Source organism: Alexandromys fortis, unplaced genomic scaffold (assembly GCF_014885135.2).
Source record: "Alexandromys fortis isolate MF-2015 unplaced genomic scaffold, M_Fortis_MF-2015_v1.1 scaffold_14, whole genome shotgun sequence".
Taxonomy (NCBI): Eukaryota; Metazoa; Chordata; class Mammalia; order Rodentia; family Cricetidae; genus Alexandromys; species Alexandromys fortis.
The window spans coordinates 7,443,482-7,459,693 of NW_026067910.1; the positions used below are offsets into that span (position 1 = coordinate 7,443,482).

Sequence of the window (16,212 nt, forward strand, 5' to 3'; positions counted from 1 at the left end):
CTCTCTGAGGCAGATGCAATGAAGCTCCGACCCAGGATGGGATGTAAGCTAGAATCTTCCTGGTAAGCGCACCTCGTGGTGCTACACATATTAATAGAAATGGGCCAAGCAGTGTTTATATGAATACAGTTTGTGTGTCGTTATTTTGGGGCATAAGCTAGCCAGGCGGCCGGGAGCTGGGTGGCAGGAACGCATTCAACAAGACATGCCACTGCTGTGATCATGATCTGCCTGACACGTTCAGGTACCTAATTATCTGTCTTATTTTCTGCACTACATTTGATCTCCCTCAAGGGATTATTTACTTTATCATCCTTATATTCTCTGGCGATGCTCAATAAAAAGATATTATTGAAAAAGTAAAAACAAAGCTTCATTTGGTTTAGTATTTATGAAAGTCAATTTATTTTATATGCATAGCTTCAACGATCTTGAATCATAATGCTGATATACACATTTTTCTACAGTAGTTTTAAGGACAGAAAATACTGTAGATTCTGAAAAAGCTACTTTTCCACTTATTTCATCCACACTTTTAAAATTTCCTACACACACAGTAATACACTTTCTATAAATCATAAATGTGTCATATATGTTATTTTCACAGATCCTCAAGAAGTCAAGAAAATACTTCCTTCTGGACTTCTCCCCATGTGTACTCATGACCTTTATAACTAACATATGTTGCTCCTTCCAAATTAGCACCAGCCCATTGAGTGCTTCCTATATCCTCCCCAAATCTTGTTTTCTTTCCCCTGGCAATGAAGTAAGACTGTATTTCCATCTCCTTTCACAGCTGAGAATGGCTGTACCACCAAGTCTGCTAAAATACCAATGCAACAAACACAAAACAGGTACCATTCCCAGCTGTCCTAGTCTCTAACAGCCTTCCTGCAATCCTCCAAAGTTTTCCTTTGTTAACTGGGAAGGACAAAGCCCTGGAGTCAGAGTCAACTGGAAAGGAGCCTGTGCCTGAGGGGCTGTGTGACACAGAGCCATCCTCCTTTAACCTGCATTAGACAGTAACACAAACAAAATACACTTTTCTTGGTAGGAGACTTTCCTCTTTCACCTGAAAGAGATGACCATAGGTAAGAACTGACCAGGTTTTAAGGAGAAATAAATGACAATAAAGACAGCTTAGAAAATTTGAGGTTTAAAAAAATTATGCTACCCAGCATCGGGAGGCAGAGGCAGGCGGATCTCTGTGAGTTCGAGGCCAGCCTGGTCTACAAGAGCTAGTGCCAGGACAGGCTCCAAAGCTACAGAGAAACCCTGTCTCGAAAAACCAAAAAAAAAAAAAAAAATGCTAAACCCCACAATGATGGCAAGACTGAAAAGTTTTTGAACAACAGAAATCCAGCAAACTGCCTGGACAGTATAAAGAGATTAGACTATGAAATTTACTTAAATGGCATTAAGATAGACACAGGTAAGCAGCTGATGCCACCTCATTTCTCTTGCAGTCAGACACAACTACTGAGGGACAGAAAAAACCCAAGTGTACACAGAAGAAAGGATAGATACGCAACCTTAAGGAGCTCCAACACATGCTCCAAAATGGATGGATTAGAGGGTATCATGGTAAGTACAATGGTAGGACTATTTATAGGAAGTATCAAAAGTAGACAAGCTCATAGACACCGGATATAGAATTTAGCAGGATGCAAAACAGAATCAATGAATTCTGGTTTCAGTCCATAAGACAGAGTTGAAAAATGACTTCATAACATAGTGACTGTATTTAACAATGAATCATATCCGTAAGACAAGTCAGTAGGTTTTGTTTTGCATTTTACACCCTCCCAACACAGGAATGGGAAAAATGGAGTCGCATATTAATTTCCTAATATCAGGCAGGATGTCAATGGATGGAGCCCTTGGGAGGTTTCAGGTTAAGAAGACATTATGAGGGCAGGGCCCTCACAATGGGATTAGTGTTTGACATAAGTAACAGATAACCCTATGGTGTGTTAACTACTGTTTGCTGAAGAAGTTAGTCCACTCTGACTAATCATAAGGAGTAAAATCCTTTCTAGTATGTTCCAAACCTTTTCATCAGGGCAAACACAACAGTAAAAGCATCACTCCAAAAAGCCAGTTTGAGATGCAACCTTCACATAAAGGTTTCTAGGCTGTCTCACATTCCTGTATTAAGAGAACCTCAGTTAAAAAACACAGCTGCTAAGCACAAAGCAGGATTCCCTCCAAAAAGCCCATAAAGCTATACAAAATAACACATTGATGGTGTTATGACACACACATGCAAAATGTTCCAGTGCTACGAACTGTGCTACATGCTAAACTCAGTTAATTGAGAATCTGAAGCAGGAGGAGCCCTTGTGCTCAGGAGATTGAGGTTAAGTATGGGTAATGTGGCCAGATGGCACTGCCTTACCCAAAGGTTCTAGGTTTAAGCAACATGAGCAAGGAATGAATTATTGGTCTTTCTCAAAATTTATTGAGAAGTTTCTCTTTGGTTACCATCATAATTTATAGTTTTGTAAACTCTAGGCTTCCTTAGTATTTTTATCTTTGTTTACATTCTGGTTTTATTAAGTCATATTGTAAAAAACACCTTGGTTCTTTCCTAATTTTGTAACAATTCCCAATTACAATGGGAAAGGTATGGGCTATGACATGTCGGTGTAGGTTATATGTCCATCATGTGAAATGAGCATAATGTAATGTTTAACCTGAATGCAAAAGGCAAATAAGCATAGAAAAATGGAACAATACGTCTATAGCTCTTATTTTTGAAAAGAATTATTACCCCTTTGATGTGGCTGGACGACAACTGTAAGCTGAAATGACCCTTTTCTCCCCAACTTGCGTTAGTTCATGGTGTTTATCACAACAATAAAAACCCAGCTAAGACATATGTCTAAATAGCAAACTGTGGAGCTGGAACCTCAATATTGCCAGGCTAGCTCTGGACTCTCCTCCATTATTATAGTAACCCTGAATATGTCCACTGTGTTTTCATGAGGGGCTTTGGGGGATGGCTTCTGAACTTGCTCTGTCTAGAATACATTATGTTCTACATCTTGTTATATATGTAAAACTACACTTTATGAATATATTCTACAGGAAACCAGGCAAAAGTTGAATAAGTTACAGTTTAATCTGTAGGCTAGCCCACAATTTATTATGCTTCATAGGTGGTACATTAAAGGTTAACGTCTGATGGGCAGTGGTGGTATACGCCTTTAATCCCAGCACTCAGGAGGCAGAGGCAGGTGGATCTCTATGAGTTTGAGGCCAGCCTGGTCTACAGAGTGAACTCCAGGACAGGAGACAAAGCTACAGAGAAACTCTGTCTTGAAAAATGAATATATATATATTTTGATATATATATATCGAAAAAAAACATGCATTTTTCTTCTCCAAATTTGAAGACATCCACGATCCTACAATAAATCTATCCAACATCCAGGCAGCTGTAGGCTCTGGGCAGTCTTTTCTGTACTATTTGTACTTTAAATTTCCTAGCCTTTGATACTAAAAGTTTACACAGCAGTCTTTGACAACCTAAAAGTTTATATTTTAAAAAATCTTATTTCTTTAATAATTTCATATATATAATGTATTCATCAAATTCACCTCATAACTTCTTCTTACCCCTCACACTTCCTCCAAACTACTTCTTTCCAACAAGTTGTTCAACTTTCATATCTTTTTCAATTTACTTTTATTTTTTATGAGTCACCAAGTTTAATTAAGACTGCGTGCATGAGTGTGGGGATAGAACAAGTCTAAGACTATGTCTATATTTGAGCTCTTCTGTAACTGGAGGCTTCTCTTCCACCTGCCAATTCCCGAACAAACAATCAGAGGCTTAATATCAATTACAAACTGTTTGGCCTATTAGCTCAGGCCTATTATTACCTAGTTCTTACATTAACCCATATCTTAAATTAACCCCTTTCTATTATTCTATATTTTATCATGAGGCTCATGGTTTGTTCCGAATATCTTGCCTCTCTGGCAGCTGCTGGCGCCTCTCAGATTCTGCCTTTTTTATTCCTGTCTTTTTGCTTGGATTTCCTACCTGGCTATTGTGCCAGACTATTCTACCTGGTTACTGGCCAAATCAGCTTCAAACCAATGGTAATAAGACATATTCAGACCACACAGAAGGGCATTCTGTATCATTCTTCAATGTAATTATACAATTATTTCTAATTACTTTATAACTATAGCTCAGAAAATGCCTGGATGATATGTTAAATATTTAGCAAAAGTTGATGATATAACAAACAACAAAAACAATAATTACAAAAAATAAAGTATTGGATGTTTATGTTCCCATGAAATAATAGCAACTTTTTATAACAAAGCTTGAATATTATTCTCCAAACATATTATAGATAATCAAGGAAAACAAATCCATGCAACAAACTCCCTAAAACTAAAACTAAGACAGAATATTATGAACTTCAATGTACATGCCAACATACCTTTAATCCCAGTATTCAGAAGGCAGAAGCATGCAGATTTCTCATTTTGAGGCCAGCATGGTCTACAGAATAAGTTCTAGGATAGCCAGGGCTACACAGAGAAAGCCTGTCTTGAAAAAATAGAAAAAGAAAAGAAGAAAAAGACAATGGAAATCAGCTAACCTAATCCTCGGCCCACACTGGAGTAGAAACCCCAGGAGTGGTGAAGTGAAAGGAGAGATGATGGGCTCTACACAAAGGTAGAGAACCTAGCTGGAGGGAGTGGGTTCCCAGGGAGAAATTCTTAAGGGTTATGTCTTTTCCTGAGCCCCTTCTCAAGTCCCTCTCTGCCTCTTCAGTGCCATGAGGTTACCAGCTCGGCTCTACCATGCCTTTTGCCTGGTTATTCTGTCCCACCACAGGCCCAGAAACAGTGGAGCCAGATGACCTGGACGGAAATGGTTGAAGCCTCTAAACAAAGTAAGTTCTTAAATTTTCTCAGCAATTGACACCCTGCCTATATAAACTCTAATAACATATAACCTTAAGAAAATCAATTTTAAGTACAAAAAGTACTTCAAAGAAAGCCTGAATATTAATTTTCTTTATTTCTTAATATAATGATGCTGATGCAGCTGCTTTGAAGTTATTCTGGAGACTCAACTGAGTGCAGAAATACAGAGAATACTATAAACACCTTCACATACACCCTTAAAACAATGACGAGTCATTACGTATTCTCCCATCTAGAACAAGAGCATGTAAGTTAGCTGTCAATGCAGTGCCTAGTAGTGCAAAGGCACACAGCATGAATTAGCTATATATTTAAAGATGGCTGAGATGCTAAATTTTATGCTGTGTGTATATAGATATAGTTAGTAATAAAATAGTATACTTCAGTAGTGATAGCTTCTATCTACTGACTTTAAGGCAGGCACTGAGCCAGAAAGTGGACATCTGCATACTTCAAGAAGAACTTGGTGTCAGAAGAAGCTACAACAACATGGTTGCCTAAACAAGGCAGGAACATGGAGGCCACAACAGACATGCTAACACGGAAAGGGAAAAGCTCAGGAGGCCTCAGTCCTCAACAAAGAACTATCAGCAACTAAGGAATGCTGAGAGCAGGAGATAAGTTCTTCTCCAGGGAATAGCACAGCGATTAGTTATATAATATCAAATAATCACCCCTGAAAACATATACATAGAAATAGCACAGAGTAAGCAGATGGTATTTATGTATGACAGTTAATGAAAAACAAGGACATGAATTTGGAAGAGGAGAGTGTGTGTGTGGACGTGAGTGGGTTTGCAGAGAAAAAGGGAAGATGGAAATGGCATAATTATATTAATCACAAAATATTAAAAAAAAACAACAACAGCCTATGGTAGTGGTGCACATCTTTAATCCCAGCACTTGGGAGGCAGAGGCAGGCAGATCTCTGAGTTGTTGAGGGTAACCTGGTTGATGGAGTGAGTTCTAGGAGAGCCAGGGCTACACAGAGAAACCCTATCTTGAAAAAAAAATCTCACTCATGAACATTGATGCAAAAATACTAAATAAAATACTAGCAAATCAAATCCAAGAACACATCAGAACATCATCCACCATAACCAAGTCAGCTTCATCCCACAGATGCAGGGATGGTTCAAAATATGAAAATCTGTAAACATAATCCATCATATAAACAAGCTGAAAAATAAAACCACATGATCATCTCATTAGATGCCAAAAAAGCATTTGACAAAATACAACATCCCTTCATGATACAGGTCCTGGAGAGAGCAGGGATACAAGGATAATATCTAAACATAATTAAGGCAATATACAACAAGCCAACAGCCAACATCAAACTAAATGGAGAGAAACTCCTAGCAATTCCACTGAAATCAGGAACAAGACAAGGTTGCCCACTCTCTCCATACCTATTCAATATAGTTCTTGAGGTCCTAGCTAGAGCAATAAGACATCAAAGGGAGATCAAGGGGATACAAATTGGAAAAGAAGAAGTCAAACTCTTACTGTTTGCTGATGATATGATAGTTTACATAAGTAATCCCAAAAATTCTATCAAGGAACTTCTACAACTCATAAACACTTTTCAGCAATATAGCAGGATACAAGATTAATTAAAAAAAAATCAGTAGCCCTCCTGTGATAAAAGGGCTGGGGAAGAAATCGGAGAATCAACACCCTCCACAATAGCCACAAATAGCATAAAATACCAAACAAGTGGAAGACTTGTATGAGAAGAATTTTAAATCTTTGAAGAAAGAAATTGAAGAAGACATCAAAAAGTATAAAGACCTCCCATGCTATTGGGTAGGCAGAATTAATATGGTAAAAATGGCAATTTTACCGAAAGCAATCTACGGATCCAACGCTATGCCCATTAAAATCCCAGAAAAATTCTGCAAAGACCTCGAAAGAATGGTACTCAACTTCATTTGGAAAAGCAAAAAACCCAGGATAGCCAAAACAATCCTGGGCAATAAAAGAACTTCTGGAGGCATCACAATCAAACTCTACTACAGAGCTACAGTACTGAAAATAGCCTGGTACTGGCATAAAAACAGAAAGGAGGACCAAAGGAACTGAACAGAAGACCCGGATATCAATCCACACATCTTTGAATACCTGATATTTGATAAAAAGCAAAAAATATCAAATGTAAAATAAAGCATATTTAACAAGTGGTGCTGGCATAACTGGTATCAACATGTAGAAGGATGAAAATAGACTCATATCTATCACCATGCACAAAACTCAAGTCCAAATGGATCAAAGACCTCAACATAAAGCCAGCCACACTGAAACTTATAGAAGAGAAAGTGGGAAGTACTTGAATGCATTGGCACAGGAGACCACTTCCTAAATATAACCCCAGCAGCACAGACACTGAGAGAAACAATTAATAAATGGGACCTCCTGAAACTGAAAAGCTTCTGTAAAGCAAAGGACATGGTCAACACGACAAAACAACAGCCTACAGAATGGGAAAAGATCTTCACTAACCCCACATCAGACAGAGGTCTGATCTCTAAAATATACAAAGAATTCAAGAAATTGGACACCAAAAGAACACATAATCCATTAAAAAAAAAATGGAGTACAGACCTAAACAGAGAACTCCCAACAGAGGAATCTAAAATGGCTGAAAAACACTTCAGGAAATGTTTAACATCAGAAATGCAAATAAAAACAACCCTGAGATTCCATATACCTGTAAGAATGGCCAAGATCAAAAACACTGATGACAATTTTTGCTGGAGAGGTTGTGAGAAAAAGGGAACATTTCTGCATTGCTGGTGGGAATGCAAGCTGGTACAACCTTTTGGATGTCAGTGTGGCGATTTCTCAGAAAATTAGGAAACAACCTTCCTCAAGACCCAGTAATACCATTTTTGGGTATATATCCAAAGGATGCTCAATTGTGCCACAAAAACATGTGCTTAACTATGTTCATAGCAGCTTTGTTTGTCATAGCCAGAACCTGGAAACAACCTAAATGCCCCTCCATTGAAGAATAGATAGGAAAAATGTGGTATATTTACACAATGGAGTATACACAGCAGAAAAAAAAATAACGACATCTTGAATTTTGCAGGAAAATGGATGGAACTCGAAAACATTATTTTGAGTGAGGTAACCCAGACACAGAAAGACAATTATCACATGTGTTCACTCATAGGTGGTTTTTAAACATAAAGCAAAGAAAGCCAGCCTACAAACCACAATCCCAGAGAACTTAGACAACAATATGGACACCAAGAGAGACTTACATAGATGTAATCTACATGGGAAATAGAAAGTATAAAAATGCAAGATCTCCTGAGTAAATTGGGAGCATGGGGACCTTGGGGGAGGGGAGAGGCAGGGAGGGGAGTAGATTAAAATGTAGAGCTCAATAATATCAATAAAAAAGAAAGCCCTCCCAAAAGAAAAACATAAAAAAGAGAAAAACAAAAAAAACAAAACAAAACAAAACCAACCAAAACCAACCAAACAAAAAGAATGTAAAAACAACAAGAACAAACGAAGATCGTGGAAGAAAGGGTAATGGCATTCATTTACAGAGACAGGCCTGCCCCACAAGGTCCAAAACCTTGTTGCCACAGATGCCAGCTGTCTTTGAGACAGGAACTTTTACTCTCTACAATGATCATTTTGACTTTTCCATAGTATAGCTTGCCTGAGGATCAGAGTGCAATGCTACACCACTAGTTAGCCATAGAGGCCAGGCAATGGTGTCACACACCTTTAATCCTAGGACTCGGGAACAGAGGCGAACAGAGGGCTGTGAGTTCAAGGCCACCCTGGGCTACATACACGAGATTAAACCTGTCTAAAAGAGAAACAGAGTTTATACAAAGATGATCCCAGCATTTAATCCCAGCAATGGGGAGGTGGAGACAGGAATGATATGGCTGGGCAGAGAGAGGAATACAAGGAGGAGGAGACAGGAGCTCATTGCAGTCTGAGGATTCAGTCTGAGATGCAGTCTGAGGATTCATAGAGATAGGATCGCACCTTTGGTCTGAGCATTGGTAGAGGTAAGAACTCTCTAGTGGCTGGCTGTTCTGCTTCTCTTATCTTCTAGCATTAACCCCTATATCTGACTCCGAGTTTTTATAATTAAGAACAATTAGAATTTGTGCCACATTGCATGTCAACACGTGAGTCCTTCTATCCAAGAAAATAGACTGGAAAAGTTACTAAATTCAGAGAATATAGTAATTTCAGCTTTGTTATCATAATAAAATTACAATTACCTTCACTAAATCGATAAAGAAAAAGAATCCTTTTCAATATAGAGTAATCGAATGTACAAAACTATAATTGCATACTATGCAATGTTAGGAACTGAATCTTTAAAATAAATGCTAACACTAAAATAGTATAAAGTCTTTATGAATCTAGGAATAGTTATGTGGGACAGAATGCCAATAATATCAACACAAGAAAAGTGAATAAAACCCAATTTAGCTATAATAAGTAGAGAACAATGATCCTTGAATTATCACTCTTTGAATGTGTAAATTACAATATTTAATTTTTTAAATGATTATTTTATGCATATGAGTGTTTGCCTGCATGTTTGTCTTTGTACCACCTGCGTGTCTGATACCTTAGAGGCTTGATAGAAAAGGGCTTTGGATACCTCGGGACTGGAGTTACAAACAGTTATGAGCCACCACATGGGTGCTGCGAATCAAAACTGGATTATCTGGGAGAGCAACCAATGCTCTTAACCACCGAGCCATCTCTCCAATCCCTACAATACTTTTTAAATGAAATAAATATGATAAGTGGTTTTGCAAAGTAAAGATTCTTAAATAAATGTAAAAAGGACAGAAGGTAAAATACTAATTGTGGTGAGTGTGTCCATACAAGGAAGTATTAACACTGGATAGAAGGTCAAGACGAAGCAGAAGCACATGGGAAATTTACTTTAAAACAAAATACAAATGTTTTGTGTAATGCCCATTATCATGTGTCCAGGGCATGACGATCTACACAGGAAGCCCCAGTGAACAATTCATTAAATCAAAATGTTCAAGCTTCTGCTTAGGCAAAGAGTATAATTAATGCACATTATGTATCTACTAGATGGTTTACAGAAGAAACAATGAAAAGCTGCCCAGAAGTAGCAACAACAGTTTCTACTACTCTAAGGTGAGTCCTTTTCTTCTCCTCAAACAAGGAAATCCAATTTGAAAATTATTCTTCAAAATATTTCCTTTGGGAGACGTTATTTCATTTACAATAGAGCAACCATGGGTTAGTCTCCCAGTGTCCCAGATACTGCTACTTCCTTCAAGCTCTTCTTACGTGGTATATTCTATGTAGGTTTACTAACGAAGCCCAAAGAGAAGCTGTGAACTATGTTCACACATTGACACCCGTTAGGAAGAGGAAGAAAAACCTTAGCAGCAATCTGACAGAGTGATTTGGGGGCAAATGCTTGAGCTCCCTTGTTTTTAGGAATAAGAATTACTGTGGTATAATTTACACAACACTAAAATGCCATCCCTTTAAGGTGTCTTTCTGTAGTCATTTTTCTTCCCTAACCTACAGCAAACACTGACTGGATCTCTCCACAGTTTGCCTTTTCTAGAATTTTATGTACAGATGGGCTCATGTCCCCATAAGCTGTTATAAACCATGTTTGTACAGGTCCTTTTTTGCATATGGATATCAAAGTGTTCTAGCATATTATTTCATTTACGTAAGTTTCTTTTAAAATGAGTTTTAAGTTAGTATATAAAGTCATGGGCTCCATTATTTTCAAACATGTATCAATTACACTTTGCTGTAAATGTCTCCTTCCCTCACTGCCCTGCCCTGCCCCTCCTGCTGGTCCATCCTCCCTCTAAAGAGTCCTCTCCGCTCTCATGTCACACGTTTTCCATTGTCCTCCTTTCCCTCCTTCCTGCTCCGGTAAGATTTCTTCCTCCCTTTCCACATAACTGAAAACACGTGGGGTTTGACTTTGAGTCTAGCTTTGTCTGCTTAACACATGATTTACAGGTCTATTCATTTTCCTAACTCATTCTTTGTTATGGCTAAATAAACTTCCATTTTGCATATATAGCACATTTTCTTCATTCAGTCATTGTTGACTTCCACTTCCAAAGACTGTGAGTGGGGCGGCAATAAATACGGGCGTGCAAATATCTTCACTGTATGTGACTTTTTAAAGTACATACCCAAGAAAGGTACAGCTGGGTCATATGTTTCTCCACATTTATCCTTTTCACACTTGTTTTGGTAAGCATAGCTTTTGTGCCTTTCTTTCTTTGTAAAATTTAAAATCAGCTTATTAACTTATATAAAAAAGAAACTCCTAGTTAGAATTCTGACTGGGACAGCCTGGAGCCTACAGACTGCTTGGGAGAATTTACATCCTAACAACATTGCCCGTCTCCCCGGTCTTCTCCATCTTTACAGTTTCCAGGTATCATCTTAGAAGATATTTCACTAGATTTATCTCTATTATACTCCATGACTCTTTCAAAATCTAATAATCAATATGCCCTGAGTACACACACAATTTTTATGAAAAGAAGTAGAGTCCTGTGTTGAAAGAGAGGTGAGCCGAGTCAGTTCATGTGGTGGTTTGAACGGGACTGACCCATGAGCCAGTTTAGAAGACTGTTTAGGAAGGATTAGGAGGTGTGGCCTTGATCGAGGACATGTGTCACTGGCGAGGGCTCTGAGGTTTCAAAAGGCCACCTCCAGGTCCAGGCTTGCTCTCTTTCTGCCTGCTGCCTGAGGAACAGGATGTAAGCTCACAGCTACTGTGCCTGCACCGTGCCTGTCTGCCTTGCACCACACTTCCCACCACGACAGACTCTGGAAGGATCAGCAAGCCATCGGTTAAATGCTGCATTGGTCATGGTGTCTCTAACACAGAAAAAGTATACTTAGAAAGTCTACTTCTATACTTTATTTTTAACCTTTCTTTTTCTCAATAATTCACTTTTTATTTCCGTATCCACTTCTATATTCTAATAAGAAAAACTTTGTACTTGGAGAGTGATAACTGAAAACCATAACCCCTGAGTGTACCAAAAGATTCCCATTTTCCTTGACTTTATACTGAATAGTCTCTCTACTTCCAAAGACTTTAAAGAAATGCTTACCCAGCCTTAGCGACACTTATGGTTTGCTGCTCCATTGCTTCATGGATACTGGTTCTGTCATGCTCTTTGAGGCTATTAAATTCGTCAATACAGCAAAGGCCAGCATCTGCAAGCACCAAGGCCCCAGCCTCCAAATTCCATTCTCCTGAGTCTTTTACAGCTGTTACTGTGAGACCTGAGGAAACAAGGAAGCTATGTTAACTTTTATTTTCAAAAGTGTCTCTCATAACTATGAAAGGGAAAGGACTCAAAACAGACAGCACCAGGATGCTAAGCCAGGTGTCCAAGTGCCAGAAGACCTCACAAGGGCTGTGTTCTGCAAATAATCCAGTCTGGTAGCCAGTATTCTGTGGAAACTAGAAGTCTCTAAAATCTTCTCGATGTACTTATGAGTGCCCTGACTACGCAACTCTGATCTTTAGGGGGTACCCATTGATGTCCTTATGGGTGCCCTGACTACGCAACTCTGATCTTTAGAGGGTACCCAACGGTACTCATGCTCTGAAAAAGGTGGATCAGTGACAGCAGTTGTTAACACCGATGGAAATGGTAAGCATGTTTCCAGTCACAATACTGGGGAAGTAACAGGTCCTTCTATGCATTGCTGGATTCTGACTGGAGCCAGCTAAACTTGATTTGAATCCTATGTCACTCTGGCTACTAGATTGCAGGCAAGTTTCCTTATATATATATATATCTCAACCTCAGTTTGTTTATCTGTAAAAGAGGACAACAACAGAAAACAGTTTAGATATGTAAATGGAATACAGGGAAAGTTATTTAAAGGGAGTATGACGCAACTGAACTTCAAATGGATCAAAGACCTCAACATAAAAACCTAATAGAAGAGAAAATGGGGAAGAGCCTTGAGCTCACTACACAAGAGAAGACATTCTCAACAGAACAACAATAGCACAGACACTAAGAAAAAAAATCAGTAAATAAGACCTCAAGAAATTGAAAAGCTTCTGTAAGGCAAAGGATAAAGTAATAACGCAGAGAATGGGAAAAGATTTTTTTAACAACTCCATATCCAATAGAGGACTAATATCTAAAATATATAGAGAACTCAAGAAACTAGACAGTTAAAAATGGGGTGCAGATCTAAACAGAATTCTCAAAGCTATAGAGAAACCCTGTCTAGAAAATCACCCCCAAAGTATATATGATCATGTGCACCATAGGGTAAGTTCAATTGATCCACCTTCCTACCTATCTATCTATAGATATAGATGCATGATTATAATTCTGTATAATCATGTGCACCACAGAGGAGTTCAATCGATCTACCTTCCTACCTGCCTATCTATATATAAATAGAGATGAACGATCATAATTCTTACACATACACAATTCTCAGGAATTTTCTAGAATAATTAAAACTGAAAACAATTAAAAATTCTATCAAACAGAAGAATAAATAAATTGTAGTATACTATGGTAACATTTAAGGCAGTCACTAAAAAGAAACCTTAAAAGTCAGTTAAGAAAAGTCAGGAAAAAAATAGAAGAATGAAGGTGACATTAGGTAGAAAACAAAGAGGAAATGCCATAAATATATCCGACCTTATCAGTAATCATACTAAGTATCAACTGTTTAAATACATACCAATGAAAAGTTTGAGGCTGGTAGATCCTATATATGAGACATACTTTAGACTTAAAAGCATGAATAAGTTAAAAGAGAAAGGACAGAAAATACTTCATTTAAATAGTACCCTACCCGAATGAGGGTTGGAACAGTCATGTTAATATTAGACAGTATTTGAGCACAGTCTTACAAATGTCATTTTGAGAACATCATTTACAAAGAAGAAAATAATCACACTAGAGTCCCCATTTCTTAGCATTTAGAGTAGGAACTGGGATTTATCAAAGAAAGCATACAAAGGTATTTTATGCAATGCAGAAGTAACTAAAATCCTTCCCAATCTTGTGACTCTTAGGAACACAGGAGGTCTCCTTAGGTGTTCCTTGAAATCTGAGGCGAACAGTTAACACGTAAGATGCATATTTATTTTTTAAAAACATTATTAATTTGTTGAATTCCAGATATGCAAGGAAAGCAATTTCCATTTTTAGAGGCAAAGGGGAATGGGCTGTTTTTAATGCTGAGAACACTGTATAAGTAATAAGTATTTAGCAGACTAAGTGCTTATATGGATGGCGCTACTTTTACACTTTGAAAATTTAATGCTAGAACAGGAAGGCAGAAGACAACAATGAGCAAAGGGAGAACTCCAACTCATCCTGTGTTTGTTTGTTTTTAAAAGACTCTTGTATTTTGCTAATATCAAAGCATGTGTTTAAATGTATAATGCTTAAATATTGTGCTGGCCAAGGACTGATCTTATGGTGTAATAATGGTTATTATATTCTCTATCTCCTCTGCGGTACTTCAACCCTGCTTTCTTTGTGAAATTGGTTCCTAAGGACAGTTCCTTCCCCTTTGGCTCCTCCCACATAGCACCTTTAATCAGTATATACTATGTAGCCTTTTATAAAATATATAAAAGGCAGTGAAAGGAAGCCTACACTTGAAAAATTTGTCCTTTGCAGAACAAAACTGAGGTTGTTCAATGACGTATTTGGCAATTTCAACAAATTAACAAATGATAACAAGGACACTCATCTTCCTGTTGTTTCCAGCCTAAGGTAACAGTGGGTAAAATTTATTGTGCAGAGAACCAGTGACACACTTTAGAGAAAACCTCTTAAAAATATGAAAAGGGGCACTAGCAGCAGAAGCTTCTGGTAAACCAGCTATGACAGCTGAGTCAACAACTGAGCAGTGAAGATTAGAACTGTCGCAGCAGGGGTCTCACTCCTGGAATGAGAGCTCCAGCTACACACTCCACAGTAAAGCATGCATACCTAATGGAAACGATTTCTCAAACAGTTACGGGCATACAATAATGAGAAACATCTATGCAAAAATGCCTAAAACTTTGAGGATGGCTGTTGAGGGTACTTGACAAACCTCTCTCTTGTATGCCTCTCTTCCTCTCCCAATTCAACACCATCCTGTCCACACACACACACACACACACACACACACACACACACACACACACACATTTTAAATCAAATGGAAGCTCTGAGCTGGTGAATGTGTTCCAAATAGTACTGCTGCTGAAACCTCAATTCTTAAGAGATATATCTCACCAGAAAGAATAAACATAAGTTGGCTTCATCCAGATATTGCAGGGATGGTTCAACAGGAGTACATAGATAAATGCAATCTACCACATAAAGAGACAAACCACATGATCATTAGATACAAAAAGGGCCTTTGACAAAATCCAGTATTCCTTCATGATAAAAGTGCTGGAGAAACTAGAGAGACAAGGGACATTCCTCAATATAATAAAGATGATTTACAGAAAGCCCACAGCCAACGTTATCCTAAACAAAGAGAAATTCAAAGCATTTCTGCTAAAATCAGGAAGAACAAGGATGCCCACTCTTTCCACACTTGTTCAATATAGTCAGTACTTGAAGTCTTAACTGGTGCAGTAATATCCCTGAAGGAGGTCAAAGGGATTCAAATAGGAAAGAAAGAAGGCAAAGCACCCTTGTGTACAGGAGATATGACTGTATACATAAATGACCCTAAAAACCCCACAAGGAAGCTTTTATAGCTGACAAATACCTTCAGCAAAGTAGCAAGAAAACAGTAGTTTTCTTATATATAAATGACAAATTGACTGAGGGAGAAATCAAGACAAAACAGAGACCCACATTGGAGCACCGGACTGAAATCTCAAGGTCCAAATCAGGAGCACCAGGAGAGAGAGCACGAGCAAGGAACTCAGGACTGCGAGGGGGGCACCCACACACTGAGACAATGGGGATGTCCTATCGGGAACTCACTAAGGCCAGGGGCCTGGGTCTGAAAAAGCCTGGGTCTGAAAAAGCCTGGGTTAAAACCGGTCTCACTGAACATAGTGGACTATGAGGACTACTGAGACCCCAAGAACAATGGCAATGGGTTTTTGATCCTACTGCACCTATTGGTTTTGTGGGAGCCTAGGCAGTTTGGATGCTCACCTTACTAGACCTGGATGAAGGTGGGTGGTCCTTGGACTTCCCACAGGGCAGGGAACCCTGATTGCTCTTTGGGCTG

General features: G+C 38.5%; 1 protein-coding gene across 10 annotated transcripts in view; it reads right to left on the bottom strand.

Annotated features, from left to right (window-relative positions):
- Mcm9 (minichromosome maintenance 9 homologous recombination repair factor) overlaps positions 1 to 16,212 on the bottom strand; it is an 88,683-nt gene that overhangs the window by 35,750 nt on the left and 36,721 nt on the right. For 8 of the 10 annotated variants that reach the window (XR_007590948.1, XR_007590946.1, XR_007590947.1 and 5 more), the window contains exon 8: positions 12,087 to 12,261. Coding sequence is in view for 5 of the 10 variants with exons in the window: in XM_050137976.1 (XP_049993933.1) it covers positions 12,087 to 12,261 (175 nt within the window). In the remaining 5 variants the exon portion in view is untranslated. Of the gene's footprint in view, positions 1 to 4,460; positions 4,567 to 12,086; positions 12,262 to 16,212 lie in introns of those variants that run through there. The other 2 variants (XM_050137978.1, XR_007590950.1) reach the window with 2 other exon arrangements.